The 26,862-nt window shown below is 60.3% G+C and overlaps 8 protein-coding genes and 1 non-coding gene across 9 annotated transcripts; 4 read left to right on the forward strand and 5 right to left on the reverse strand.

Annotated features, from left to right (window-relative positions):
- Positions 1–279: 279 nt before the first annotated feature.
- Positions 280–4,868, reverse strand: BJ171DRAFT_476636 (uncharacterized protein; the record flags this gene model as incomplete). Its single annotated transcript, XM_053108840.1, has 14 exons — positions 280–622; positions 828–903; positions 1,030–1,203; positions 1,417–1,618; positions 1,777–2,194; positions 2,308–2,369; positions 2,506–2,793; positions 2,979–3,278; positions 3,386–3,733; positions 3,793–3,834; positions 3,976–4,216; positions 4,417–4,475; positions 4,577–4,656; positions 4,805–4,868. The coding sequence occupies 14 exons, from the start codon at positions 4,866–4,868 to the stop codon at positions 280–282; spliced, it is 2,697 nt and encodes an 898-aa protein (XP_052964506.1).
- A 1,032-nt stretch (positions 4,869–5,900) lies between these two features.
- On the forward strand, positions 5,901–6,906 carry BJ171DRAFT_514040 (uncharacterized protein). Its single transcript, XM_053111802.1, has one exon. It carries the CDS (start codon positions 6,191–6,193, stop codon positions 6,821–6,823), a length of 633 nt encoding a protein of 210 aa, XP_052964507.1. The 5' UTR covers positions 5,901–6,190; the 3' UTR covers positions 6,824–6,906.
- A 1,061-nt stretch (positions 6,907–7,967) lies between these two features.
- BJ171DRAFT_180218 (uncharacterized protein) lies at positions 7,968–9,356 on the forward strand. The gene is made up of 2 exons (XM_053106055.1): positions 7,968–8,083; positions 8,451–9,356. Exon 2 carries the CDS (start codon positions 8,457–8,459, stop codon positions 9,159–9,161), a length of 705 nt encoding a protein of 234 aa, XP_052964508.1. The 5' UTR covers positions 7,968–8,083; positions 8,451–8,456; the 3' UTR covers positions 9,162–9,356.
- Positions 9,357–11,661: 2,305 nt separating this feature from the next.
- BJ171DRAFT_461356 (FAM72 protein-domain-containing protein) lies at positions 11,662–14,030 on the forward strand (the record flags this gene model as incomplete). Its single annotated transcript, XM_053108477.1, has 5 exons — positions 11,662–11,850; positions 12,455–12,564; positions 13,078–13,100; positions 13,420–13,461; positions 13,718–14,030. The coding sequence occupies 5 exons, from the start codon at positions 11,662–11,664 to the stop codon at positions 13,885–13,887; spliced, it is 534 nt and encodes a 177-aa protein (XP_052964509.1). The 3' UTR covers positions 13,888–14,030.
- A 76-nt stretch (positions 14,031–14,106) lies between these two features.
- BJ171DRAFT_t212 lies at positions 14,107–14,179 on the reverse strand. Its single transcript has one exon. It is a non-coding gene; the product is annotated as a tRNA-Arg (tRNA).
- A 511-nt stretch (positions 14,180–14,690) lies between these two features.
- Positions 14,691–16,418, forward strand: BJ171DRAFT_476640 (uncharacterized protein; the record flags this gene model as incomplete). Its single annotated transcript, XM_053108841.1, has 4 exons — positions 14,691–14,721; positions 14,819–14,944; positions 15,274–15,655; positions 15,872–16,418. 4 exons carry the CDS (start codon positions 14,691–14,693, stop codon positions 16,416–16,418), a joined length of 1,086 nt encoding a protein of 361 aa, XP_052964510.1.
- Positions 16,419–17,494: 1,076 nt separating this feature from the next.
- Positions 17,495–19,358, reverse strand: BJ171DRAFT_476641 (uncharacterized protein; the record flags this gene model as incomplete). The annotated part of the gene is made up of 4 exons (XM_053108842.1): positions 17,495–18,736; positions 18,865–18,981; positions 19,093–19,131; positions 19,254–19,358. The coding sequence occupies 4 exons, from the start codon at positions 19,356–19,358 to the stop codon at positions 17,495–17,497; spliced, it is 1,503 nt and encodes a 500-aa protein (XP_052964511.1).
- Positions 19,359–20,728: 1,370 nt separating this feature from the next.
- Positions 20,729–22,826, reverse strand: BJ171DRAFT_514050 (uncharacterized protein). The gene is made up of 3 exons (XM_053111803.1): positions 22,465–22,826; positions 21,848–22,137; positions 20,729–21,573 (listed from the first exon to the last, which is right to left on the reverse strand). Exons 1-3 carry the CDS (start codon positions 22,595–22,597, stop codon positions 20,947–20,949), a joined length of 1,050 nt encoding a protein of 349 aa, XP_052964512.1. The 5' UTR covers positions 22,598–22,826; the 3' UTR covers positions 20,729–20,946.
- A 385-nt stretch (positions 22,827–23,211) lies between these two features.
- Positions 23,212–25,267, reverse strand: BJ171DRAFT_514051 (uncharacterized protein). Its single transcript, XM_053111804.1, has one exon. The coding sequence runs from the start codon at positions 24,979–24,981 to the stop codon at positions 23,425–23,427; it is 1,557 nt and encodes a 518-aa protein (XP_052964513.1). The 5' UTR covers positions 24,982–25,267; the 3' UTR covers positions 23,212–23,424.
- Between the last annotated feature and the right edge of the window lie 1,595 nt (positions 25,268–26,862).

A 26,862-nucleotide genomic window follows, 5' to 3' on the forward strand; every position in this document is an offset into this window, starting at 1 on the left:
GAGGAAAGGGGCGGTTGTTGTTGCTGGGAGCCCAGCGTCTAAACTTCAGTTTGCTACAGCCTTGCAGGAGCAGAGATGGTGGTGGGGGCAGTGGTGGGCGAGAAGGGGACAGATGGCTCGGAGAGGCCTGAAGGCGTGTCCTGTGCGTCGTTGGTTGGAACAATAAAGCAGAGGAATCTCTGAAGAACGAGGATGTCGAGGGAAAAGGGAGGGCTTTGTATAGAGGGCCGCTGGTCGGGTTAGCGAGGATCGAGGTGAGGAGAGTCGCTCAAAGACAGCTCAAAGGCCGAGGCCTTGGTTGTAGCTATCGATCCAGTCGCGATGGAGCTGGTTAAACTGAGCCAGGGTGGCATTGTCGACGCGGCCCATAAACCACTCAAGCGGAATGGTGGGGCCGTACTCGAGAGGAGTCTGGTCTGCCAAGGCGTTGCTGGCTCGGGGGAGAGGATCCTGGTACTGGACACAGAGGGAGCCCGACGCCAGAACCTGGGAAACCGTCACGGGGGAGAACGAGGGAAGCACATCCGTCGGATATGCCAGGCCATCGGTGGGGTTTCCGGCGTAGGTGTTGGCGACCGATGGGTTGGCCTTCTGCCAGCGGTTCCAGATGCGATCAACGTTCCTGGAGAAAGGCGGATGGTGGCATTATGATGAGCATACAAGCATCGAAATGTCGACACAAGTGTCGGGTCGGGAGCAGAGGATGGATTCGTATCAAATTGATACGGATCATGCGACGACTTCTATCCGCTTGTGCGGTCGCAGTCGCGATCCGATCCAGACAGATCGATCGACAGCCGGAAGGCCAAAAGTCACCATGCACTTACGAGTGATGAAGGTAGAACAGAGGATCGTTGGGAGAGTACATCGGAGTCATGTCGCCGTTGGGGCCACCAACGTACACTGTGGCACCAGAAAGATGTGCTTAGTACAAACTGTTTTGATCTCGTACTCGCTGGTTGATACCCATCATCGTATCTGCTGTCCATGGAGCTGACTCGCATCGGCCGCTCGAGTGGGGCGACTTACCGTGAGGGCTTCCGTGGTAGATCTCGAGAGTCGTGCGGAAGTAGTTGTAGTCGGTCGTACCGTACACCAGGGTCGAGTCCAATTCGGCATTGGTGGCAAAGGCATCCTGGGTAATGAAGGTGGGGTTGTCCCACTGGCGCTTGACACACTCGCCAGCAAGGTTGGTGGGGTAGGCTTTAACCCAGGCTAAATGGTGAGCAATGCGGGAGAGGGGGTGGCACCGTCAGAATCGACACAGACCCAACACCAGCCCCTGACGCTCTGCAAAATCGCCAGCAGAATGCGTCTGGCTGGTGAACGCGACAGCGGCTACCGAAACGATGCACGAGGTGTCGCAATCGCGACTCATGTCCTGCCAACGACGCCACCCACACAAACCATACGTACCGGATGCGATACCGTCGAACAGGCAGTTGTCGCCGTTCCAGTTGTGGGTTCCAAAGGTGGTGGGGTCAAAGACAACAGACTGTCCGGGGTTGTGCGAGTCGGCGCCCCAGTCCCAGTAGGGCAAGAAGACGGAGGAATCGAACTGCTGCAGGTGCTTTTCGAAGACAAAGATGAACCAGCGATGCCAGGGCAGGAAGGCAGCCTGGAAACAGAGAGAGAACCCCGCGAGTCGCCAATGGGGTTCAGATGTTGGTGAATGAGCCATCAAATATAATGCCCCCCCCCAGACACTCCCCGAGGATTCGACGCAAAGCGACTTGCAAAGATGTGATGCTATGACTGTGCAGCGGACGGGCTTACATGATAGTGGGCGGTGTAGATGTTGTCCAGATGGATCTGGACAAAGTCGTCGTAGTTGTACGCGCCAAAGGCCTTGGGCGAGGTCTTGAGCTTCTGGAGGGCGTTCAGGTAGCGGGTGCGCTCGGTCGAAGACATGTCATACCAGCTCTTGCGGGTGGTGATCGTCTGGCAGGTCGTGGGGACCTGGATCGGGAAGGTGATCGCGGACACTGGCGCCGGGGGAGGGATGTAGCCAGTCAAGCCGATTTGTGCGAGCCATCCACCACCGCAGGTCTCCTTGCTGTTGCCGGAGCAAGGCGAGGAGCACTGCGAAGTAGCAACCAGGCTGCCGATGACTCCGCTGCCACTGCCGCCGGTGCCGCCGTAGGCAACGGTGTTGCCACAGTAGCACTCGGAGCTGTATTCAGTGCCGTAGTAGCTGTCGCGCGTGGATAGATGCAGGCATCAAGACAAGCGAGCGGATGAGCAACCAAAGTCTAGGAACGGATATGGGAACGAAGAGCGACCAATAGTTGCGAGGCTGCTACTCACATGTAATTCTGGGCGAGACAGCTGGCCTTGCACGACTCCTGGGTCAGGGTGCCACTGCTTCCCTGGATTCACAAAAGGTCAGGTACTGGTGAGCACGCAATCCACATGCGATTCGCACACAACAGACACGAAGCGATGTCGGTGACCACGCCGGTTGTCGCTGTCGCCCCTATCCAGGCATCGCCACTCGCGCCTTACCAGAGACTGTCCCGTCAAGACACGGGTGGCGCCGTCAATGTAGCAGCCGGCTCCGGTGCTGAGATAGACAGCCATACGGGCGGTGCCGCCACAGCGGCTTCCGTCGGCGCAGAGCGAGCACTGACTGTCCGCAACCAGGGTACCAGCAGTCTTGCCGTCGGCACTTGTATCGCCAGAAATGATTTGCGAGCCGCAGTAGCACGTTCCAGCATCGATTCCAGCAAAGGTGTGGCTGTTGGTGTAGCAGTAGTTCTGGCAAGCCGCGGGAGAGCTGAAGCTGACCTGGGTCTACGCGAACAAACAAGCAATATAGACAAGTTAGGGCTCATGTTTCCTGGTAAAAGTTGGGGAATAACCTCCCGATAAAAGTGGATGTTTCCGGGATTCGTGGCAAACGCTGTACAACATAATCAAGCAGTCAAGATTGGTGCGCGCTCATCGAATGGCGGCGATGCAATGAGCTCGGATCTTACAGTGGAGGCGTCGCGGAGAATCGAGTTGGGACTGTCGACATAGCAGCCCTGGTAGAGCGGGTTGGCCGGCGGAGGAGGGGGAGGCGGGGGAGCAACAGACAAGTAGACAGAGAGCTTCCAGGGGCCACCGCAGCCACTACCATCGGCGCACTTGGTGGAGCACTGGCTGTCACTCAAAAGAGTTCCGGCCGTGGCGGCACCGTCGCCTCCAGCTCCACCGCTGACAATGGTGTTTCCGCAATAACACTCCTGCGCAATTTCGACACCGGCATATTTGAAGCCCTGGGTGTAGCAGTAGTTCTGGCAAACTGTGGGAGAGCTCAAGACCAATTGATACTGGAGGATGCGGGAAGGGTTAGACACAACTCGGATCTCCCAGAGATGCAAAGCTGCACAGAACTGCTTACGTTCTTGGCGCCTTGAAGAATGCGGTTGGAGTTATCTTCGTAGCAGCCTTGGTAGATCTGGTTCGGCGGCGGCGGCGGCGGAGGAGGGGGAGGGGGAGGAGGAGGAGAGCCGGAGATAGGCTTGAGGCCGGTGAAGCCAACGGTCGCTCTCCAGCTGTTGCCGCAGTAGTAGCTCGGGTTGGCGCTGCAGGGCTGGTTGCAGTCGGTCGAGGGCGCCAGAGTGCCGGAAAGAGCGTTGGCATTTCCGGCGTTGCCGGGACCCTGGTAGATAGTGTTGCTACAGTAGCATTCGCCACCGTACTCGGAGCCGAAGTAGCTGATCGATGAAAGACGATTGCCCCCGACTTGCTCAGTACGCGGTGGAGTTGCACGGTTCCCAGAGAAATGCATGTGATCCAAAAACTTACTAGTAGTTCTGACCCAGGCAGTAACTTTTGCAGCTGAGCGAGCTGCCCGAAGGAGCCTAGAAGAAGGAGGCGTTCGCGGCAATTTAATATGAGTCCGAGGATGCTTAAGGATATCCCGTGGGTTGTTCATGATACTCCGACCGACATCAAGCACGGAGTCGATTCAGACACAGGGGCACTTACGGTGAGATCGCGCAGGGCTCGGCTGCTGCTGTCGTAGTAGCAACCCTCACCGGCGGCAAAGTACAGAGAGGCGGTCCAGGCAGCACCACACTTGGCGGTGCTGTCGCCGGAGCAGGCCATGCTGCACTGGCTATCGGCGACCAGAGTGCCGACCGTTCGCCCGTCGTTGGTGCCGGCGGGTGTTCCCGAGTGGATCTGCTGGCCACACCAGCACTCGCTTCCATATTCGAGACCGGCAAATCTGGATGGGTCGGTGGGGGCGTGTGGATCAGGTCAGGTCAGGTCAGGTGGTCGCCTGTGGAGGTTCCGAGGCTGGACGACTGTCGAGCAGACTCGGTGATGATCGGTGGTGGTTGACATGACTGCAGGCGACGGGCTGGCGGGCGGGCATGTCAGAACACTGCCAGCCAGCTCGGAGGGGAGCTCAAACTCTCAGCCTACTTGTAGTTGCTCTTGGCGCACTGGGCCTGGCAGTTGGCAACGGTGACGGGCGAGATGGTCTATGGCCAGAAAGGAGCCAGAATGATGTGAGTGGCCAAGCCTCCGAGGAGTTGTGGCACCGCAGCACCAGCGAAAAACGCAAGAGCGTCATGGGACTTACGATGCGGGTGTCGAGCAGACGGGTCGGGCCATCAAGAACACATCCAATGTAAGGGGAGATGGAGGGTAGATTGGGCTGGGCTGGGGATTCACCCATATGAAGAAGTCGGATTAGCGGCACAGAACTTGGAAGCAACGGCAGGTTGGCGGAGGGGGGGAAGGCGGTCGCAAAGGACAGTCGCTGGCTGGCTGGTTGGCTGGCTGGCTGGCTGGTGGGCAGGGTGCGTACCAGAGACGGACACCAGTCCTCCGGCAAGGAGGAGCAGGCCAGCCCCAAGATTCGTGCGGAGCATGTCGCTGGTCGGATGGACGAAGAATCGAACAAGAGCAAAGACGACCGCAGGAGAGAACGGCAGTGGCTTGGTTTTATAGAACGGCATTCCAAACGGCCGGGTGGGCAGGTGCAGGGCAGGACAGGGCAGCGGCCTTGCTGGTGACAGAGCCTGAACAAGCACTGGGCTCTCCGAACGCACATGCACCAACGGCGAGCCAGTGGAAGCCCGAACGGGAATGGCGGCACGCGCGCGGCGTCATACAGCAGCGCGTGTGTGTCCCTTCGGACGCGCTTGACACAGCCTGTGCAAATTGCGATTCGCGGTCGATCCGGCGGCAAGCGACTTGCTCTCGCACACAGACTACGTTGAAGGCACAGCTGGCCTGCCCCCACCGTGCTTCGATTGGTGCATCTTGGTACGCCACAACTATAGCCAGCCCACAGACACTGTGCAGCTGGCGGCAGACCAACACACGTGCGCGCTCCAGGGCCCTGGCCCGCATTAATCCCGCAACGGGTGAGCGCAGTCGCGCCTGAGCCACAAAGGACCCCAGCAAGGACGGCGCAGTGGAGGCTGTGCAGCCAAGGCCGGATGATGGCTAGCCAGCACGATGGCAGCCAGCCTGTGGCTGGGCTCGGCTGTGTCGGTCTGAATCATGCTTGATGGGCTGGCCTTGAGACGACAGCGGATGCAAATTCGATCGCCCAAACGAACCAACCAGAAGGATCTGGACGAAACAGAGGAGACGGCAACAAGATGAGCGGCAGTCAGCACTATCCATGACGGACGGCAATGCCAGTGAGATGCATCAGCAGGATTCGTCTGTGGACATGTGCGACGGCAAGCGTCGAGAGCCACAAGCCAAACCAAAAGTCAAGATCGACCTTGAGCTCTGGCGAGGCCGAGCACCTCAACAACCGAACCAACCAGGGCTCGGCAACAGTAATACACGACGGATGTTGCCAACCGGGGACAACATGCCACTGCTCGCTGTAGGGTCAAAGTCGTTCGCACCGTCGGCAGAGTGCAGCGCAGGGCGATCGAGGATGAGAAAACGCAGCAACGCTTCGGCTCTGCTGACCGTCGGGAACCAAGGAGGCGATGCCCAAACAGACCAGCCTGGCGGACGGTGTCGGCTGTTGTCGGCTGCGCGGGTCGGAGATTGAGAGTTCCCCTGGCCAGGAAGGCGTTTTGTGGGCCGAGGCATGGAGGACAGCCATTCTGCTCACACCGAGCGCATGCCGTCAATGTCCTGCCAAGCCGGGAGCGAGCCCTGGGGCTGATACCCTGTCGCATCGGGATCCGGCTGAACAAGTTTGCCGACCACACAGAATCGGGGCATGAGACGGAGGGATACACAGGGAGGGCAAGCCCAGGCAGACCGGGGCTGTGTCGATCCAAACTGCTCTTGGCAGGGGGGTCACTGCAGAAGCACGCAGAAGCACGCAGATGCGCCGAGGTTTCAGATGTCGAGACAGCCGCTCTTTCTATTCAACTCGGTCACAGGCGCAAGGAGGTGGCAGACAGTCGTAGCCTCAACCGGGACAGCGATACCTCCTTGGCTCGACATTCGTTGGGTAAAAGTACCGCTCACCAGCACGAGCGATTTGCTGAGGCGAGAGACCTGGCAATATGGGTCATTCATCAAAACAAGAGCATTCGTCGAAGCAGGGACATTCAGCGCAGTGGTATCCATCGAAGCAGGGACACTCGGTGCAGTGGTATCCATCGAAGCTGCACCATCCACCGACCTCGGCCAGATGATATTCGGTTCAACCAGGGCGGGCGTTTCCATCCCCTTGCTCCGGCCGGCGCACCGCATGCGAACGAGTCCGAGACACCATGACCAATCCGATCCACCTGATTTGCAACCTTGGTCGCCGGCTGATCGCAGAATGGTCGCAGAATGGTCGCCAACTGGCCGCGCCGGCTTGGCCCACTGGCTCGGCTCTCACAACAAGTATGCGGGCTGAGCGTCGCCGTCAAGCCCTCGCCGTGTTGTTCCGAAAGAGACAATGTGTCCCATTCTTTCTTCAACACGGTGTACTCCTGCGACGCCCACAGCACATTTACCAAGAGTCCAATGTCGGCGCCTGCCCAGCCAACGCTTGGACAAGGCTCCCACTGATGAAACCGAGGTGCGACTGGTCGGGCTCCATTCGTCGCTGGCTGGCTCTGTTCGGCCGCCGGCGGTACCAATCGCAGGGCAAGCGAGCGAGCGAGCGACGAGGAAAACGCAAGGCGGACAGCACCCAGTACCCAGGTGATGGAAGGCGGCAGCCAGGAGAGGGCAAACAAAAAACGCAAGGGCAAACAAACCGGATGAGTGACCAGGTCCGGGGCTTTCTCAGGCCATGCTTTCCCAGGCCATGCTTTCCCAGGGCCAACTGACGACAGCACCCAGGCGGAAAGAGAAAAGACGAAGCGACAAGGGCAAGGGGCAACAGGCCAACACCACACAAGCACGTCCACACGACGGCCCTGGGGCGGCGTGGGTCGGGGCGCACGCGCAGCACAGGCAGCGGCAGCGCGGGCCCTGGGGCCTGGGCAGAGTTTGCGTTGCACAGGGGCCTGCTGTTCCAGCCGGACCACGCGCGCGCGGGTCGGCCAATGGGCGGGCGGCCTCGCTTCCACCCCCCGCACTGCCGCGCAAGGAAACACGGGCGCGGCTGCCGGGCGCAAGCACACACAGGCACTGCGGGCGGCGCTGCGCAGCGGGTGGTCTGCGGACAGCGGTGAGTGTGCGCAGCAGCGATGAAGGCGTCGGCGCAGCCCAGGCGGACGGATTTTGGTGCGCACCGCGGGCGGCAGCAGCGACAGCTGGCGGCGAGCACTGCAGCAAAGGCCGGAGAGCAGCAGCACAACCCCGATACAGTACAACGCTACACCACAACAGCAGCAACACACCACAGCAGCAGCAATGCACCACAACAACAGCCCACCACAGCAGCACAGCACAACCGCAGCGGCAACACAGCGCTGCGCACACGCGTCTGCAAAAGTTTTTTCGATCGGCGCTGCCATCGCGAGTTCCTTTGCGGTTCCTTTACGGGTCCCTTTGCCGGTCGTCTGCTGGGCCCATGCCTCGGCCCGGCTTGTTTGCCGTCTCGTCCTGGCCTCGTCCTGGCCTCGTCCTGGCCTCGTCCTGGGGCCTGCTCGTCCGTCCGTTTCCGATATAATCCTCGGCCCTAACACGTTCCTGCTCCTGTCGTCTCGACTGTCTCCGTCACCTGGTAAGCCCACCACCACCATCACTCGCCCGGCTGACCGGCTGGCCGCCATGCGCTCCCGTCCGTCGCGGCTGTGCGATTCGCCTCGGTCCTTTCCAGATCGCCCTTCGTCTGCATTGGCCGCCACCCGCACCGCCCTCTCGCCCGCTTTTGGCTGTCGCCTGTGACTGCTGTCGCCTCGTGGGCATACACCCATCCAGCACGGTGCTCTGGCCGTTTCGCTCGGGTCAGCCGCCCATCCGTTCTCGCCCATCTTGCTATATATTCCTTGCTGGCGCCCCAGCACACTCTTTTTTTTTTCTTGCCCTCTGTTATCCGCCCTGTCCGGAACGGCTCGTTGCTGACCCCCCATTCTCGGTTATTTCTTCAGCTATAAATGTCGCCTTTTCCCGCTGTCTCGCCCTCGATCATGCTATCGCCACCAATGTCGCCCAGCTCCTCTGCCACCCTCCATCCTGTGCTGTACTCGCCCAGGCTCAGGCTTGTGCCTGTGGTCGAGACTGCTGCCCCGTTCTCGTCGTGGTTGGCCGATGCCGTCACGCCCAGCGCCGCAAGCTCGCCCGTGTCGCTGTCGGCTTCCTGGCCACCGGGATCGTTCAAGCCGTGCGAGATTCCCGACTGCAAGCTGTGGTCGATCGAGTTCCTGACAGAAACCCCCGACCTCGCGCCTTACAGCCCCAGCATTGCCATTCCCGGCAGTTACTCGACAATGATCGTCTCGGACCTGGCCGATCGCTCGCTCAGCCCGAATTACATCGGCGCCGTTCAGGTCAGCCAGTCCGCCGACCCGTCCACCGCTCGCCTGGATGTGTACATCTCTCCCAGCGAAGCCAACAACGGATACGGCACCGAGGCCGTCAAGCGGCTCTTGAACTTCCTCTTTGGGCTTCACCCCAGCAGCACCAAGCCCAGCGTGCACTCGGTGCTCTGCTTTTTCCCCGACAGCAGCCCCGCCGCAAGTCGCGTCATGGAGAAGCTGGGCTTTGAGGCTGCCGATCACTTCCAGATCGCCGAGGACGGCACCAACCTCCGCTGCTACCGCATCACCGTCAACCAGTTCACCGAGCGGTGGCATGCTTAGTCATGGCCTCGCACTCGCTGGCCTGTCTTGGGCTTGGGCCGCTGGGAGCTCGCCAAGGTCCTGCCAAGGTTCTGTCGAGGTCCTGCCAAGGCCCTTTCCCGCAACGCTCTCCCAACATCACTCTCCACTCCAGCTCGGTTTCTCATTCGTTCTGCCGGCTTTGGCGCAAACCGCCCCTCCCACCTCTCCGGTGGCTGCTTTCCCGCGACCAGCAGCCCCCGGTATCGCCTGTTTTCCGCTTCGTTCTCGCTGGCTCCGCCACCGCTCGCTCTTGTCTCCCTAGGTCCACTTGACTTTCTCGCCCGTCTTACTTCCGCAATCCTCCGTCGTCATCCCATTACGCCACCGCCCCTCTTCATTGTTCATAGCACACTTTGCCCGATTGATGCCATGGATGGCAGCACTGGTCTGTCCTCAACTGGTGTTCGGGATCCCTCCCCCCCCCAATTGTATTTCCCCTCTTTTTTTTTCTCTCTCTCTCCCCTTCCCCCTCCGCTTTGGCATCTTGTCTTTGGTGTGATTTCATACCCCTTTCACTTCATAATCGCAACTTGGTCATGATCCCATGGTCTTGACCGCCGCCGCGCCCAGCCGCTGACATCTCCTCCGCTCCCCCGCCGCCGTCGCCGCCGCTTTTCTCTTCCTTTCCCCACTAACACCGTTTTGCACTGACCTTGCATTTTTGTCCAACCGTTGCCACTGGATTAGCCTTGCCTCGAGTTCATCTCATAATTTTTCTTTTGCATCCCCGCCCCTCTTTTCCTGGCATCGTCAACGTATTTATACCGGATATGATTTAAAGCACTTCTACTTGCTGGTCGAGAAGGATGAAACAGAAATACATCTATGGTCTATTTTCTCGTTTCACCAATGTCTGCCAGCCCTCCAGGATCGCCGTCGCTTGGCTCAGTTCTACTCCTCCCTCCCGGCTACCCTGGCAACCTGGCAAGATCCGTCCTCCAGATCCTTCAAGAAGTCTCCCCCCGGTCCTTTCCTCGAATCGATCAAGCTGCAAGGCCTCATAAGCACTGCGCTTTCCCTGTGTCAACTTGTCGGCTCCTGGACTCTACGTATACCTGCAGTGCTTTTTTTCTTTTCTTTATTACTTGGTTTTCTTGGCTCGCTTATCACCTCCATGGCCCAAGTTGGCTACCTGTTCTACTTGCCTTCCCTCCCTCTCCACGTATACCTTGTCATTCCCTCTCTCTTGCTTGCGGTTTGATTGTTTCTCTCTCCTGTCTTTGCTTTTCGCCACCATTATACTCCTCTGTTTGCGTCATCGTTGTCAGTTTATCACCATGGCTCTTTCCCAGGCATTTCTCCTTTCTTTCGCAACCGAATCTTGTCCCTCGCTTCGTCAAAGCTGTAGATGCCCCGATCCTATCGGTTTCCAAACCTCAGATTTCTAGATTGGTTTCCCCAAATCCAAATATCCACAGTTCAAACACACTATAAAATAAAAGACACGTTTTTTTGCATCACGCACTCCTTTACTTCTCCAACTCCGGGAATCGACTTCTGGACGGGGGTTTGGCCAGAGACAAAGCGATGCTGGGCTTGATTGCATATCCATGGCCCGAGAGACTGAGTGGCCCTGCCACCTCGCCTGAATCACAGAGCATCATTCTTGGCCGCATCGTCTGTTGAATCAGACGAATCTCGTAACCTGACGTTCTGGTCCAACGTGAGCCAGCTGATCAATCCGCCGTACTCGCAGATCTGGGTGAATAGATGACCTCTATCGGGCTGCGTCGGATCCTCAGCTCTTTCTTCCCGCCCCCCTTCTCATCCGCGCTTCCTGTGCTCGCTCAAGCCTCCGTCGCAAGTCGCTCCCAAGAACAACACCATCTGGCGTGGGATTTCGGCAGGCGGCGTCTGGCGCGGTCAGTTATAAGCTTCTATACAGCCCCCCCCCTATCCCTGGTGAGTATCAACTCTCCCGTGTCGGGCCGCTGTCCTTCGGACAATTTGCACTCACGAGGGACCGTTGCGGCAGCGTATCGGCCGCCCCTGGTCAATCTGCTGTTGAGTATGGTCGTTCTCACGCCCTTGTCGCGCTTCGATCGAGGCTTGCAATATGCGCTGCATCTGCCGAGGGTGCGCTGTTGCAATGATATGCTGCCCCGAGTCCCCTGCCAGCACCGATGTTGTTCTCACGATGGGCAGAGTAATTCCTCGTGTCCATACTGCAATTCTCACCCGTCCCTGATTTGCACTTCCGCCGCCCGGCCGTTCAGATTCCGTCCTTGTTGTGATGTATATTCCCCCGCCCTCGTCAAACCCGACATTCTCTGTGCGCCAAAGGAATCTGCAAAGAAATCTATCAACCGCTAGCATCATTGGCTCGATTTCGACATCGCCGCTGGCATCATCATCATTGACTTTGACAGCGTCAACGTCGTCACAGTCTCGGCGAATGCATCATTTCATGGACATGTCGCTGATACACCGCAGAGCACCAATACCATCAATGTCATCGTCACTGCCACTGCCATTGCCGATGCCGTCGCCGCCGACATCGCCGTTACCCTCGGCGACAGCGTTGGCATCGCCCTTTCGCGGTCCCAGCCACTCGCCGTCGGTCCACCCACAGTTCCGCAACAAGGTCGTCTGTATTCTGACCTGCCGCCATTGCCAGACGGCAATATGCCATCGTGGAATGAAGGCCATCTTGCTAGGAGACACCCGGGTAAGTGGTGGCCGCCTTTGTGCATGTTTCTCTCGATGGTCTCCTCGATGCACATCCGACGACGAGACTCGCCGAGGCATCGCCGTCAAGCAGCGGTCAATCGTCTTTGAAAACCGGCGTGTGCGCTCCGAGGCACGACGATCACACCCGAACGCACGCACGCAGGCACGCGCGCAACATGAAACCGGTGGGGAGGAGGAGGAAAGGAGCAGAGGAAGAAAACACGTCGCTTGGCTGAGCGCGAGCTCATACCGATACTCCGTCGATTGCCCGGGATCCGCGAGAACCGGGCTTGGCATGACGGTCTTGATCTGCAAGCTCGGACACTTCTTGCCACGACCGGCTGCGTTCCCACACTTGGATGCCGGTCCGCCACCAGCCCAGGCTCGAGTCCTGAGCAAGTGATGGAGCCCCCACAGGCGGTCTTTGGGTTGCTGGCGCTGCACGCTGTCCAAAGGCCCACGCACATGCCGCCTGATTTCTGTCTGTGGACCTGTGCGATTTGCGTACTCACCAACGACCGCCCTTGCGCTCTCTATCCCCTACTCGCGCGCTGGCATCTGCTGGATTTGCCAAAACGTTGCACTTTCGGCTCTTGCGATAGGTCGAGCTCTACTCCACCGACACGCCACCATCGCAAGTTCAGTTGGTCGATAAGGACTATGTGACCCGAAACTGTCGCTGCAAAATAAGGGATGTCGCTTGTCTGACCTGGTGAGTCCAAAGGATGCGCTTGATCCGCCATGGCATGGCGGCGTCGGTGTGGCGACGGTTGTGGCGAGCATGTTGGTCAGGCGGCTGGTGGGGGCTGACAGCAGCCCGGCCTGGTGGCTGATGAAAGAGTGGTCGCCGGAGGGGAGTGGCCCTCTGCACCGACACCCATGCCTTCCTGCTGGACTCGGGCCGTGCGTGCACTCGTCCACCGTGGTGATCTGCCCCATCTCCGTCGGACGAGGCTGTCACTTGATCGAGGCTGATCGTGGAGATCACCACGGCGGTGGAGAGAGTGCCAGCAGACGATAAGGGTGATCGGCGTGGGTCAGCAATGCCGCAGGCCCGGTCGGATTCGTGTCGCTGGTTGGTTGCGTTGTTTGGCAAATCCGTCGAGATCGAGACGGGTTGGCTGCCGATGCTGGTCGGGTCTGGTGTTGGTCAGTTCCCAGAGCGGCATCTGCGTCCCGGCTCACATCTCTCTGGCACACCACTGCTGTTTGCTTGACCGTGCAGCGGAAACATTGTCGGATATCATGGTAAGTTTGCTGCAACGGAGCAGCATACTGGGGACCAACGAGGTGCCCTCCGATGTTGCTCAGCTCGGCTGGCATCGGGTGTCGGGCTCGGGTGTCGGGCATCAGGTGCCGCCCTGAAAACCCTGGCAGCCCGGACCACTCCGAACCAGCGGCCGATGCGACGGCCCTGTGCCAGGATCCGCTTTCGGGACGGGCTCGGAGAAGGTCAGCCGCGACGCTGGTCTGGTGGCGGCAAGACGCTGATCCATCTGCTCTGGTGCTTGCTTGCTTCATGGTGGATCGCGGCGGCCAACTTCCAACCGGCTCGTCCGCTCTGCAGTCACGCAACCATGTGACACTTGTCTGGAAGCCTGCAACAACGGTAAGGGCAATGTCGACGACATCCGACGCCAATGGCCATTCACCGCCGTGCGGCCTCTGCTCTGTCGGGGTGATCACCATCCGCTTGCCGCCGTGACTGCCACTGCCGGTGGCGGACATGTCACTGCCCCGACACGGACAGTCCCGCTGATGCCCGCTGCCACGCCCGCTGCCATGCCCATACGGAGCCACCAACCGAGCCTCTATCGTTCGTAACGCCGCCCTCTCTGCTCTGCCTGTGTTTTTCCGCCACCCAGGCCACTTCTGGATGTTCCTCTCGCAGGAAATCTCCTGCAGCGAACGCCTGGGCAAGAACAGCCAGATCTTGCTATGGGGCCAGCTGCCCCCGAAAGAAAAGGACGCTGCCGAGAATCACAACGACTTGTATCGATGGCTGGTGTCGAGGCCGGCTGAGCCTTCGCGCTGATGGGTCTGATAACCCGGCAGCGACTCGAGACCGCCCTCGACACCGCCGTTGTCACTGCCGTTCCCTGCAGTGAATCCCTTTCGTCATCCACAGCATCAGCGAGTCGACCCGTTAACCCATAGAGCACACCAATAGAGCCGATAGACCATACCACAGCCAGCGCCGGAACCAGAACGGAGTGTGCCAGAGTGGGCAAAATTGAGGCGAGCAAAAAGCATTCGAGCGAGACAGGGTTCGAACCTGCGACCTTCTGATCCGAAGTCAGACGATCTATCCACTGATCTACACGCCCTTGTTGAGTCGCTCCACATTTGCATATATAATCCTACAACACACCTCGGATCGATTTTTGGCATTTGCACCCGCAAGACGAGTCGACACCCACACCGCAGCCCCGGCGTCGCCCGGTCGCAATCCAGCGGCACACCAGCTGCCCCGCCGATGTTCCAGCCCCACGCCATGACTCTGGGCCGCCGGTCTTCTGGTGTGTTCCAGCATCTTCCAGCCACACCCAGAGACACGTGTCAGGCGAGCCGCTGGCACGCCCAGTCACATCCCGAATCGCCGAGAAGCACCCCCCCCCGGCGATGACAGCATATAGGAGGCGGGCGACTCCCCTCCAACGCCCCTGGCATCGAGACGAATCTCTGCTCTCTGCGTTTTCTGCATCCCGCATCCGCGCTCGCTTTGGTCGCCCGTGTGGCCCACTCGTGTACATATACGACCGTCATCCGCAGCATCGTTCCTTTCGTTTTGGTTTTCCATCACACCCAACCAACTGTCCCAAACACACATACACCGCCATGCCTGGAAAGGATTACTACGACATCCTCGGTAGGTTTGCCAAGCCGCGATCCTCTTCCTGTCATGCTCTTCGAGTCAGACGTGGAACTCACTCACTCTGCAATCGATCATCGCTCTGGTCCCACAGGTGTTTCCAAGAGCGCCGATGACGACGAAATCAAAAAGGCATACCGAAAACAAGCCCTGAAGTGGCACCCCGATCGCAACCCCGACAAGAAGGAGCAGGCCGAAAAAAAGTTCAAGGAGCTGGCCGGTAAGCCGCCCACCGGCTGCAAATATCGCCGTCTCTAGAGAACGAGTTGATGGCTCGTGTGGAATGGAGACCTGGATCTGCGAGGGGAGGAGGGGGAGCGGAGGAGGCTGGTCCTGCAGGGCAAACGCTGGGGCATTGCTACCGGGCTCTTCGCTGGAGCGGCCTCGTTCTCGTGCGGTTGGTGCTGTGCGTGAGTCGGCTTCAAACACGGCATATCTGACCCAGTCTTTTGTCATCTCTCGACCATGCACCCGCAACAACGTGAAACGACGATTCGTTCGATCCGCGACACTCCATCCACCACATCCATAACGGCCCGTTGCTTGCAGAGGCCTACGAGGTACTCTCGGACAAGAACAAGCGGACCATCTATGACCAGTTTGGCGAAGCCGGCCTGAAGGGTAGTGCCGGTGGTCCTAGTGGTCCGGGTGGTCCTGGCGGCGCCGGAGGATTCCCGGGCGGCTTCCCAGGCGGCAGCTTCAACTTTGGCAACGGCGGCGGCGGCCACACCTTCACCTTCACCAACTTTGGAGGCGCCGGCGGTCCCGGTGGCTTCACTCCGAGTTCAGCCGATGACATTTTTGCCCAATTCTTTGGCGGCCGCAACCCGTTTGCGTCCGCCGGCTTTGGTGGCGACGACTTTGACTTTGACGAAGATACCCACCGAGCATCTGGATTCAGCCGAGGGTTCGGCGGCCGTAGCTCGCATGCGTAAGTGCCACAGGGCTGGTGTGCTGGTGTGCTGGTGTGCTGGTGTCGAGTTGGATAGAGTCTTGCAAGCGCAGGGAAGACTCATCTGTACTGGAGAAGTTTTACGCAGCTCCGATGTGGGCTGGCCGATTTGTAGCAACCAGACAGCAAGTCCACTGACGCTGCTTGTCGCTCCCTCGCTGGTTTGGGCATCTTCCCAATGTCCCGATCCTTCAGCTCGCAGCCTCAGTCGGTCAAGCGGTCACTGGCCGTCACCCTCGAAGACCTATACACTGGCGCAACCAAGAAGCTCAAGGTCACGCGAAAGGTCCTGTCATCGTCGAACCGGGATCCTGAGAAGATTCTGCAGATTGACGTCAGGCCTGGCTGGAAGGCCGGCACCAAGATCAAGTTCCCGGGCGAGGGCGACGAACTGCCCGATGGCACCTTGCAGGACATTGAGTTCGTCATTGAAGAAAAGCCCCACGACCGATTCAAGCGGGAGGGCGACAACCTCAAGATCGACATCGACGTCACCCTGACCGAGGCCCTGACTGGATTCAAAAAGTCCATCCGGACCCTCGATGGCCGCAGCCTTGAGGTTGCCGGTGCCGAGGGCACCCGGGTGATCAAGCCTGGCGAGCGCCAGATCATCCGAGGCGAGGGCATGCCCATCAGCAAGCTGCCGGGCAAGAAGGGCGACCTCATCATCGTCTTCAACGTCGTGTTCCCGTCGTCTCTGAGCGATTCGCAAAAGGCGGCTCTCAGGAAAACCCTCGGATGATTGATCTGGCTGAGGAAGTGCGCGCCGATTCCCCATGTGTTCCTCTTCTCCATCTAAAATCTGCCCCCCCCCGCTCCCTTGCGCACCGATATCTTGCAGCGGTGCATGAGCCACCAATGATACTTCACACATTTGCATTATAATTCATTCCCAGCGCGGGCGGCGACTTTCCCGTCGGTGAGTGTGAATGGCACCAATGCGCCCAGCGGAAGAGTGTTTCATCGCTGCCAAAGACAAACGCATGCTGCCTCCGAGGCTCGTGCCGTGAAGGACATGCCTCCGGGCCGATGTGCCGTCGATAGATGCCTCTTGGCCATGTAAAATGGGGGCCGTGGTGGTGCTCGCCATCACGCGGCTCCTGTGGCAAGACGGCAGTTGGCAAGACGGCTGACCAATCGGTCGAGAATATAGAAATGTAGCAAGAGTCAGGAATCGACGAAGATAACAATAAAACCACACGCCATTGTATTTAGAGTGATTTGCGACGTTGGCCTTTGCCTTGTGATGGGCGCGTGTTGGGACTGGTCTACTGAGGCAAGCAATCGAGCAACAGGATCCGGGGAGGAAGATGGATAGCCAGGCGAATCTGTCCACAAACAGCAAACCCATGCTTCATTTCAGCAATTGGACCCGGGTCTATGAGCACAATCGAGAAACCAAGCAGTACATGGCGAGGCAAAGACCGATCCAGTCGTAGTGGGGGGTGGCGATGGTGCGGATTAGGACTGAGCAGACAGACCAAGTACAAGGAGAGACATCCTGCAGAAGCAGGATCAAACAGAGGGGAAGGGGAAGCGGGTGTCGACAAAAGACGGATGAGCAGGACGAGAAATAAGTACAGCAAACGCATAGCGAGTGGGGATGAAGGAGAAGGAGGGGGGGGAGACCAGGCAGCGGTACGATGCGATCGATCGCCACGGCGGCGTCTGAGTCGGGCGGGCGCCATGTCTCAGGATCGCAAGCTTAGCGAACGGTCGGCGGCCGCGGAGGCACCCCCAGTCCACACAGGTCGGTCGGCAAGATTGGCGTCAGGGATGGCGACAGACCCAGAGACTGGAAAGCGCGCCCGCATACTTTTACGACAGGAAGTTGAGCGGGGCCATGCCTTCGCCACGGGCAGTCTTGATGACACCCCAACCGTCGTCGTAGGCGGTCAGCACCGTCACCTCCTCGCCCAGGATCAGCTCGATCTCATCGGGTTGCTCAGCGGGGCGAGCACACAGGACTTTCTTGGTGTTGGTGGCGGCAACAGGAGGCTCGTCCAGGAAGTTCAGGGGCACTGCACCGCGAAGTCCAGCCGAGTTGACAGCAAGACCCCAACCATCAGGGAAGGATTCGAGCACCGTGATGGTCTCGCCGGCCACGATCGAAAGCTCGTCAGGGTTGTCGGCCGCCTTGTTGGCCTTGACGATGCGGGGCTTGCCGGAGGCCGCCAGAGATGAGTTGCGCTTGCTCTCGGTAACAGTGGCAGTGACTGCGACAGGGACAGCCGAGGCGTAGACGGGGAAGCCTCCAGCAACCGGGGCGTCGCTTGTGTTGACCTTGGCCGGGGGAGGAGGGGGGACATCGCTTGCACCAAAGCTGGAGCTGAATCCAGAGTTGTAGCCCAAGTCGTACTGAGGCTGGGTCGAGTAGCTGACAGTGGCCGGGGGAGGGATGTAGCCAGCCGGAGGGGCGCTCGAATAGCCAGACTGCGGGCCGGGCAGCTGGGAGCCGTACTTGGTCTGGCCCATGGGATAGGACTCGGGCTTCTCGTCAAGAGGCTTCCAGGCGTTGCTGGCGGGCGGGGGCAGCTCAAAGTTGCGTAGGCCGGGTGACTTGGGCTGGCTGTACTTCTTCTTGGTGTAGAAATAGCTACCGATGGCAATGATGATCGCAAGGAGGACGATGCCGCCGGCGACACCTCCCAGAATCACGCCGGTGCTGGGACCCTGCGAGTCACTGGGGGCGTTGGTGGGAGTGGCGGTTGAGGAGGTTTGGGAGGTGGTCGAAGCCGATGGGCTGCCGTTGGACTTTGTCGAGACGACGGTGGGGGCGGATGTGGTTGAGGTGGTCGAAGAGCTGGCGGCGGTGGTGGCCGAAGTAGCCGACAAGGACGAGCTGGACGAGGACGACGGCGCCAGGGACGAGGTCGAGGCAACGGCGCTGGTGGAGCTGGTGCCCGGAGTAGTCAAAATAGGATCAAAGATGGTGGGACAGTTCAGAGGGTTGGTGCAAAGAGCGATGAAGGCCAGGCTGCTCAGGGTGGTTGGCAGACCAAAGGTGACGCCCTGGGTCGATGCCCCGAGGAGAGGAGCCTTGACGGAAGCCACCGCAGTCTGGAATTGCAGCGAGGGACGGTCAGCGGAAGGCGGGTTTCTTGGAGAAGCAGCGGTGAGGTCAGGTCAGGTCGGCAAAGGCCTGACCAAAATGGATATTGCGAGATGTAAATAGGACCGTGGCTTACCATGATGCCACCGTCGACAACGTTCACGGTCACGGATTCGCCAGGGGAAAAGGCGCCCAGAAGGTTCGCGTTGAAGCTGATGGAGATGCTGCATTGTCCACCGATGATACATGGGCCCTAGTGTTGGGGAGGCGGTTGTGCAATTAGGAGCGGTGGCGAATCGGGTGGTTGGGTTGCCATGAGGGAGGTTGTCCATGAGGGGGGGGTTGTCCATGAACACGGACTGACAGCTGCGATTGCCGACTGCCGTTCCACATCGGCGACGGACTAGAAAACGGCAGCCACAGAAAAGACGCAAAAGAGCGAGAGGATCGAGACAGGGAGCCAAACAGCAGACCAGGAGTGTGGCAGCCAGCGCGAAAACGAGCTGTCGGCCAAAGGCGGCGTACCGTTTGGGAAACTGTGGCATCAGATGCGCTGGCACAGGCGGCCCAGAGGCCGAGGAGGAGGAGGAGGGTCTTGGAGACCCCCGTTCTGCTGGAATGCAAAGACATTGCGACGGCGATCGGGGCCGAGAGAGCGAGACGGATCCAGAGGGAGATTGCAGTCGAAGGACGATGGAGGAAGGACGATGGAGGAAGGACACCCCGAGGGCCGCGGCAAGTCTGCCGGCAAGAAAAGGAGCGCTCGCCAGGAGAGCGGGGCGGGCGCCGGCCAATCAGGCGCGTGCGTCGCGGCGGAGGCAGCTGTGGCGCCACACACAGACAGTGCGCTTGTCCAACAGGCGCCACGGGTCTTGCCTCTTGACACGCGCCTGGACGCGCACAGCCAAGGGCGCCCCCGATCGCCACCCGCCGTGCGACCGCCCCCCCGGCTGTGGCTGTGCGGCTCTGGGTGTGTGCGCAGCCGGCGTCTGTTGTCTGAGCTCGATTGCGTTGTTGCTGTGTCGCGGTGTGACCGAGTCTGCTGTTGTGGTCGCGCTGGCTCTGTTTTGCGTCTTTTGTTGGCATCCAGTCGATAGACAGACCGTGCCCGCAGAGGGATGCATGTCTGATTGATCGGTGCAGATGCAATTGGTCGCTGCGCGGTGCCGGTTGCCGCACGCCCAGATGCCATCGCCGAGGATGCTGTCCTGTTGCGCTCGCAGTCTCTGCAGCAGAAGCCCAGCTGTCCACGGTCCATGAAGCCACTGTCGCCACACAATGTCGCACAGACGCGCGGTGCCCTGCCACAGACGCGTCGCCCACCCCAGCCCCACGGCAGCCTTGTCGCCAGTGTCCATGTTTGCTCTTGGGGGGCGGACCATGAGTCCCTCTGTTGGTGGGTGGTGCTCCTTCCTGCTTGGCATTCCTTGGCCTCATTTCGCCCAAACCAACCTTGCTTGTCCCTGTCCATACAGGCCCGACTCCTGCGCGGCAGGCCCATGCGACAACACCACGGTCACGCCGAAAGGGGTGTGGGGCCAGGGCTTTGCTGGCGAGTCCCGAGACAATCCCGAGACAATCCCAAGACAATCCCAAGACAATCCCAAGACAATCCCAAGGCGGTCACGATGCGTGGCTGTCCAACATGGTTCATCTGGAGAGCCCGGCTGGGTTGCCGGGCACAGAGCGTCCCGGCTCATCCAAAGACCGGACCTGGAAACCCACCCACATGCGCCTATCGCGTGGGCGCTGGGTGCCTCGCAGCCCTGCTCTTGGGGCCGCTGTCTGGGCGCCTCAGCCAGCCGTCGCCTTCGCGTTTGTGCCGTGTGCGTGATCCAAGAATGACAGATGTGCTGCACCCTGTGCTCTCGGTGCGGAAATGAACCTGGAGCGCCGCTCGCCTTGGGGGGGGGGATGGGTCACGATCTCTCTGCGGGACTCACATGCCGTTGGTGTTCTGTCGCTGCGAGCACGCTTCGGAGAATTCGGATTGGGGAGCTCAGATCTGTGGGCATCATTTGACGAGCGTGTCCATGGGCAATCCGGCGAACACGTTCTCAAGCACGATTGCCGAATGCGCTCGCTCGAACAGAGTCGAATCTTCCAGCATGATGAAATCACGCGGGTCGAGCTGCTAATCTCGGCACACAGACAGGCTTTGGGAACATGGCCGGGTTCATATTCAAAGAAAAGGCAAGTGCTTCGTTGGGGTCGTGGCTCAGGCCAGGTTGTATGACCTGTCGAGGCGCATTTGCAGATGCTCGCCGGCGGTCATGGTGCGCTTCAGCAGCGACCCAGCCTCAAACGAGCGATTAGGGACACTTGTAGGCGCCGTGCCCTCCAAGGTCTCCTTCGCCAGCAGCGGGCTCGGGATTGGGTCGAGCGGGGTGCTATCCTCGGGATGGCCAAAGAAGGCGACCGAGTATCGGCTCGTGCTCTCGGAGCCGGGCCATCCGCGGACTCGGTGCGGAGCGCTTCGGATGAGCCCGCCCGTCCAGAACTCCATGAGATCGCCGGCGTTGACGATCAGGGTATTTGGGGCCGGGACGACCGGGATCCAGCCATCGACTGCAGGATCGCGGATCGTTTCGGAGGTTGGCACAAAGACTTCAAGCCCCCCAACGCTGTCCTGGAAGAGCAGCGTCAACGACCCATAGTCCGTATGGCCACCGCATCGGATACTGCCGGTCTTGGCTGGTGGATAGCGCAGCATGCGCAGGGTGCAGCCCGACGGCTCTTGGTAGCGGTGACGATCCGACAGATAGGATATGCCGCCAGCCTCGGCCGGAATCTGGAGGCCGAGCGAGACGGCGTCCAGGATTCGGAGCATTAGGCGGTGCAGGTCCTAGACGTTTTCAATCTGGTCAGCGATATCTAAGGTCTCTTGGCTGGATTTGGGAGTCACAGGAGCCACAGGAGTCACAGGAGCCATAGGAGCCCGTACTGGAGCATACGTATGCCCATCCAAAGCCTTGCACGAGGCAACATCATGGCGCATCCCATCGTGTCCTCTCGCTAGTGTCAGTCGCCCACCTCAACCGAGGCCCAACCGGCTGCACACACGGCGATCGGCACCACCAACGATCTCGATCAAGGCCGCCAAATGCGCACACCCGTACCTCCGAGAGCTGCTCGATCCTGTCAAAGTGGGCCTGGAAGAGCTCGGGCAGGGTCTCCTTGGACCCAAAAAGCCCATTGAACGGTCGCAGGTTGAAGGCCTCCTTCTGATCGACGGGGTCATCGAGATTGAGCACCTCCTGGCCGAAACTGGTGTAGCCGCTGTTGTCGTTGGGGTCGTAGGCATGGCGCAACTTGTCCGCCAGAGGGCGATCGAAATACTGCGCGGCCAGGACGAAGAACTCGGCGAGAAGGTCCGAGTCGATGCCGTGGTTCTTGAGGCAGACGAACCCTACGATCGCAAGAGAGTCGGAGCGAGCGAGATGCAGCCGTCAGAAGGCGGGGAGAGAAGGAGCCCCACAAGTCTTGCTGGAGCTGTCGTCCCAGACCCGCACGGCCAGCCTTTCTTCCCACCAAAGGGACCGCGGAGCACGCATGGGGGGGGGCTGGGGTCCCTGCACATCGCCTCATGCCCCGCGGGTGCTGCTGCGGCAGACGGGCATGCGGCCAAGGATGATGGCAGATGTATCCAGCATCACGACAGAGTTTCAAATCCGTCGTAACGAATGGAGGCCTGGTCCGAAGCAGAGCAACCTGCGCGTGACCCGGGAGTGCGTACCAAAGCGACAGAGGGCATCCATGATTTCTTGGGCGGTGTTGATGCGAGCCTCGTCGGTGGCGACGGCGACGGCCGGGTTGGGGCCGCCAAACGACGCAAAATCGATGGTGGGTATCTCAGGACTGGAAATCATGACGACGACAAGGACGGGCAGATGGAGAGCAAGGATGGGGGAGGGCAGATGAAAGGCGAGGGTGAGCGGACGGACGGACAGACAGACGGATGGCGAGCAAGAGGCGGGCGGCAACGGGTTGCTTCCGCGGGGATGACACAATCACCGCCCCCGGCGTTTGGCTGGCCGTGGGCGCGGACACTGGATCTGGGGTGTATGGGGGGGAGGGACGATGCACCGAGACTCAGCGGGACGCAGAGAGAGACAGCAAAGCACACGGGCCATGCCGGGCTCGCCGGACCTGCAGACGCACGTTGCGACCGATAAAGGCCCTTGCGGTTTCAGCGTCCTGTTCGGCTCGCAGGGACGTTCCACAACCAACAGGGTCGTGCGATATCGCCGCGGGGCAGCGGCCATGGCCAACGCGGTCATGAGGGCCAATCTCCGACCATGGGCCCTCCGTTGCACTGCCTGGCTCGCGCGAGTGCGGATACAACGGGATCGGCTCTGGCCTGCGCTTGCCGCCAGCCAACGCATGCAAGGGCGGTCGTCGCTTCCACCCGACGCAGCGCAACAGCAGAGGGAGGAGCAGCAAGACGGGTGGCAAAGCAAGTTCCAAGCGGATCGAGATGGGCTGGAAACCAAAAACAAAAACCTGTATTGAGAGGAAGGAGAGTATGATACATGGTTTGGAATGGCCAGCAAACGAAGGGCGACGGCGAAAGCGACCCTGGGTAGTGCGTGAGGGACGACTGAGAGCGCAAGACACAACCCTGTGGTGGGAGGAACGGAGGAAGGAGCTTTGGGAGCGGCGTTCAAGAACACAGACATCTCCACGATTGTGCTTTCTAGAGCATGACGTCGCTGCGCAGGTTCGTGTTGGCAGTAAAGTTATGGAACAGCTTGAGTTTTCTCAAAAAGTTGCGGCCGCTGCTGGTGGGATGGTTCTCGAGGTCGTTGGCTGCGGGCCGGGTGGCAGACGAGCCATCAGTATCGTCCTCTTCTGCCACAGCGCCGCTCCGTCGGGAACGAGCGGTTGTGTGGCGGACTGGGATCACCCGATCTGTCGATTCTGTCGCTATCGATGTCGACGCTAGCGTTGACGTCGACGTTGGGTTTGCTGGCCCGGCTGGGCCTATCGGACTGGTCAGGCTGGTGGAGACAATGGCGGCTGTGGCAAGACTCGAGCCGACCTTGGGTTCAGATACCAAGCCAGCCTCGGTGCTGGTCGAAGCAGCAGGCCCGACAAACTGAGACTCGGTCGGCGGCGTGACCACGAGGATGGGGATCTCGTAGAGCGCCGCTGTTCGCGGGACCGAGCCGCCAATGAAATCCTCGGCGGTGGCAAAGATCTTGCGCTTTGGAGCCTGCACGGGCTGCGGGACTCTGGCGAGACAGTTGACGGACGATGTCCGCGTGGGCTCGGCCAGGTTCGCTGTGGTGTCGAATTCTAGAGTGTTGCTGGAGACGCTCACGCGCAGGCGAGAAAGCCGGCGTCCAAGAACCGAGGAAGGGGCAGGCATGGCCGAGACAGCCAGGGTGGTGGCTGAGGTGGTGGTGATGGAGCTGGAGGTAGTGGTGGATGCAGTCGGGGCGGCCAGGGCGGCGGAGCCATCGGGAGCAGGTGCAGAGACATAGCGCTCCAGAGCCTGAGCCTCTGCATTGATGCCGACAAGCTCGCGGCGGAAGCGGGCGCTTGAGAGCCGTAGTGCCGGTCGAACCTGGCGGTCGTGGAGAGTTGTTCGGATCGGAGGAGCATAGATTCGGAAGGCATGTTGCGAGCCCGACTGCCACTCGCCCAGCTCGATGCCGGGATGGACAGCAAGGGCGTGCAGCATCAGCGAGATGATGGCACTTCGCTGGTGCACAGGACGCTTGGGTTGGGTCAGCTTGAAGTATGAGATCCGATAGATGAGCCGCTCGGTGTCGAACGGATAGCGCACCGGGAGGTGGCTCGTGGGCTGTGAAAAGCCATGCTCGGCCAGGAGAATGTCGGAGGCGGAGAAGGGACGCGGGGCGCTGATCGACACTGGATGGTCGTCGGTCCGGGCGACAGGGGCAGACAGAGTCAGGGGAGTGATCGAGGGCCGCTCGGGAGTCAGCGATCGAGACCGGCGACGGACTCCAACTGGACGGCCTCGTTCTGGAGCCGCCTGCTCAAGGGCTCCGGGTAGGGATGCTGGCAGAGTCCTGTCCAAGGTCTGCGACGATAGGTCTTGCGATAAGTCTTGCGAGGGGGAACTGGGGAATGGCAGGTTCATGGCTTTGGATTCAGATTCGGATTCGGATCCAAGCGATTCAGGTTCATCAAAGAGAGTATTGGCCGAGATGAGGACGACGGGATGTTGCTTTGACGCCGACAACGGGGCGACGGTTATATAGGCGGAATGGATGCGAGCAGTCATGACGGGTCGGGACGGGATCGGTGACGTGAAGGGAGAGGCTTGGGGCTGGACGAAACAACGGGCCGACTTTGACGCAGGCTTGGCGAGGCAGGAAGGCAGACAAGATGCAGCGAATAGGCGAAGGGCGAGGTCGGCAGGAGGGTCGGGCCGAAAGAGCAATCGGGCATGCCGGAGGGGGGCGAGGTCGGCCTAAATATGGCCGCAGTCCAAAGCACGCAAACGCGCACCGGGTAGATATGGGCGACGCACGGGCGGCAGGCCAATGGGCCACGGCGATCCAGCGACCTTGTTGGGCGAACGACGGTGACAATGGAGCACAAACGACAAAACGGACCCCGGGCAGCATGCGACTGGAGAAGAGATCGCCAGTCGGTGCGGGTTGACGGCGGTTGATGGCGGGTGTTGTCTGACAGGAAGTTTTTGCATGGACGACAGTGGATCGTTACGTGGTTGGCAGTGTCTTTACGGCTGGAACGGCTCATCGGCGACAGCCGGGATTGTCAGCTGCTGCCCGTCTGCGATTGCCGGCCGCTGTTTGTCTGCGATTACGCGGCATGGCATGGCATGAATCAAATCGACATGGCAGTGCCGGTCAGGCTTGCCCCGGAGCCAACCTTGGGCAGAGCACAAACGAAATGTGTTGTCAACAAGCGCGGGTGACCAGGAGACAGGGCTGGGCCGGCTGACCAGGAGATGGAGCGAGTGAGCAGCAAGTGTGCGGCAATCGTGTGGCAATCGTGTGGCAATCGTGTGGCAAGCAACCAGCACTGCCCCCCGGACGCGCTGCGGACGCAATCAAATGACTCGATGACCACAACAGCGACGCACGCGGGCTCGCCAGTCCCACGGGGTGCAGTGCCGGGCCTGGATGATCATGGCGGCTCGATCATGGTGGCGTGGTGGTGTTGGCTTGGGCAGCCCGATCATGTCGGCTTGGCCATGTCGGCGTGGCCATGTCGGCTTGGGCCATGTTGGTCTGGCCAGCGCGTCGGGTATCATCGCTCGGCTTGGGCGGCACACGCTCGCACGCCACCTGGCCGTGTGCTGCCTTTGGCGCTCCAGCCTATCGCTCCAGCACGCCGTCGCCATGCCGGCTGACGGGATCGGGTCATTGGCCGCTCTTGCCCTCGAGTGCTGTTGCCCGGTGGCATGCAAGCTCGAGGTCGGATTTTGTGTCTCTCCCAGCAGCCAAGATCTGGCCTGTGGACTGGCATGTGGACTGGCAGTGGATTGCCAAGACCGACAGCGCAGGGCTGGTGAGGCTGAAGCAATCTTGGCAGCCGGCCGCATAGGATTTGCCGTTCACGCGCTTGTCTTGGCGGGCTGGATCGAGGCTGAAACCAAGACCGAGATCGAGACCTGCAACGAGACCGAGATCGCTCATGAAACCAAATCTGGTTGCCTCGTTTTGCCCGTGCGAGCCCGGCTGCATCGTGGGCAGAGCGGGAAGCATCCTCCTGCCCTCTCAGACCCACCCAGCCGATCGCCACGCGAGAGATTTCTTCGAAACGGACACTCGGCTGCTTGCTCCCTCGGCGCCGCCGCTGAAACACAGGCTCGCTGGCGCTGGGTATCACTGCTGGGGCTGGGTATCTGGCCTTGCGGGCTCTCCGCTGGCAGTCTCGCAGGCGCGCGGCTGCCTCGCACATGTCGCACCACATCGCACCACGTTGCACATGCTACGTGTGCAAGGTGGCCAAGCGGCGAGAAAAACGCAAGAGTCCTTGGGGCTGAACAGCGGGCTGCCTGTGCGACGGCCTCTCCATACAACCGATGCCATGATCGCAGCAGGCGGCTGTTTCGCCCAATCGGCCGCTGCGCTCGCGTGGGACAGATCCACCAGCCCAGGCTCCACGCCGAGAACGACGACGATGCCGAGGT

This window comes from Polychytrium aggregatum, assembly GCF_025602895.1.
Source record: "Polychytrium aggregatum strain JEL109 chromosome Unknown BJ171scaffold_31, whole genome shotgun sequence".
Taxonomy (NCBI): Eukaryota; Fungi; Chytridiomycota; class Chytridiomycetes; order Polychytriales; genus Polychytrium; species Polychytrium aggregatum.

Coding starts and splice junctions, on each gene's coding strand:
- BJ171DRAFT_514050 (XM_053111803.1), bottom strand. CDS start 22,597: ATGATTTCCAGTCCTGAGATACCCACCATCGATTTTGCGTCGTTTGGC. Junction 22,138..22,464: donor GGATGCCCTCTGTCGCTTTG/GTACGCACTCCC, acceptor TTGCGATCGTAG/GGTTCGTCTGCCTCAAGAAC. Junction 21,574..21,847: donor GGATCGAGCAGCTCTCGGAG/GTACGGGTGTGC, acceptor GAAAACGTCTAG/GACCTGCACCGCCTAATGCT.
- BJ171DRAFT_514051 (XM_053111804.1), bottom strand. CDS start 24,981: ATGACTGCTCGCATCCATTCCGCCTATATAACCGTCGCCCCGTTGTCG.
- BJ171DRAFT_180218 (XM_053106055.1), top strand. CDS start 8,457: ATGTCGCCTTTTCCCGCTGTCTCGCCCTCGATCATGCTATCGCCACCA.
- BJ171DRAFT_514040 (XM_053111802.1), top strand. CDS start 6,191: ATGAGACGGAGGGATACACAGGGAGGGCAAGCCCAGGCAGACCGGGGC.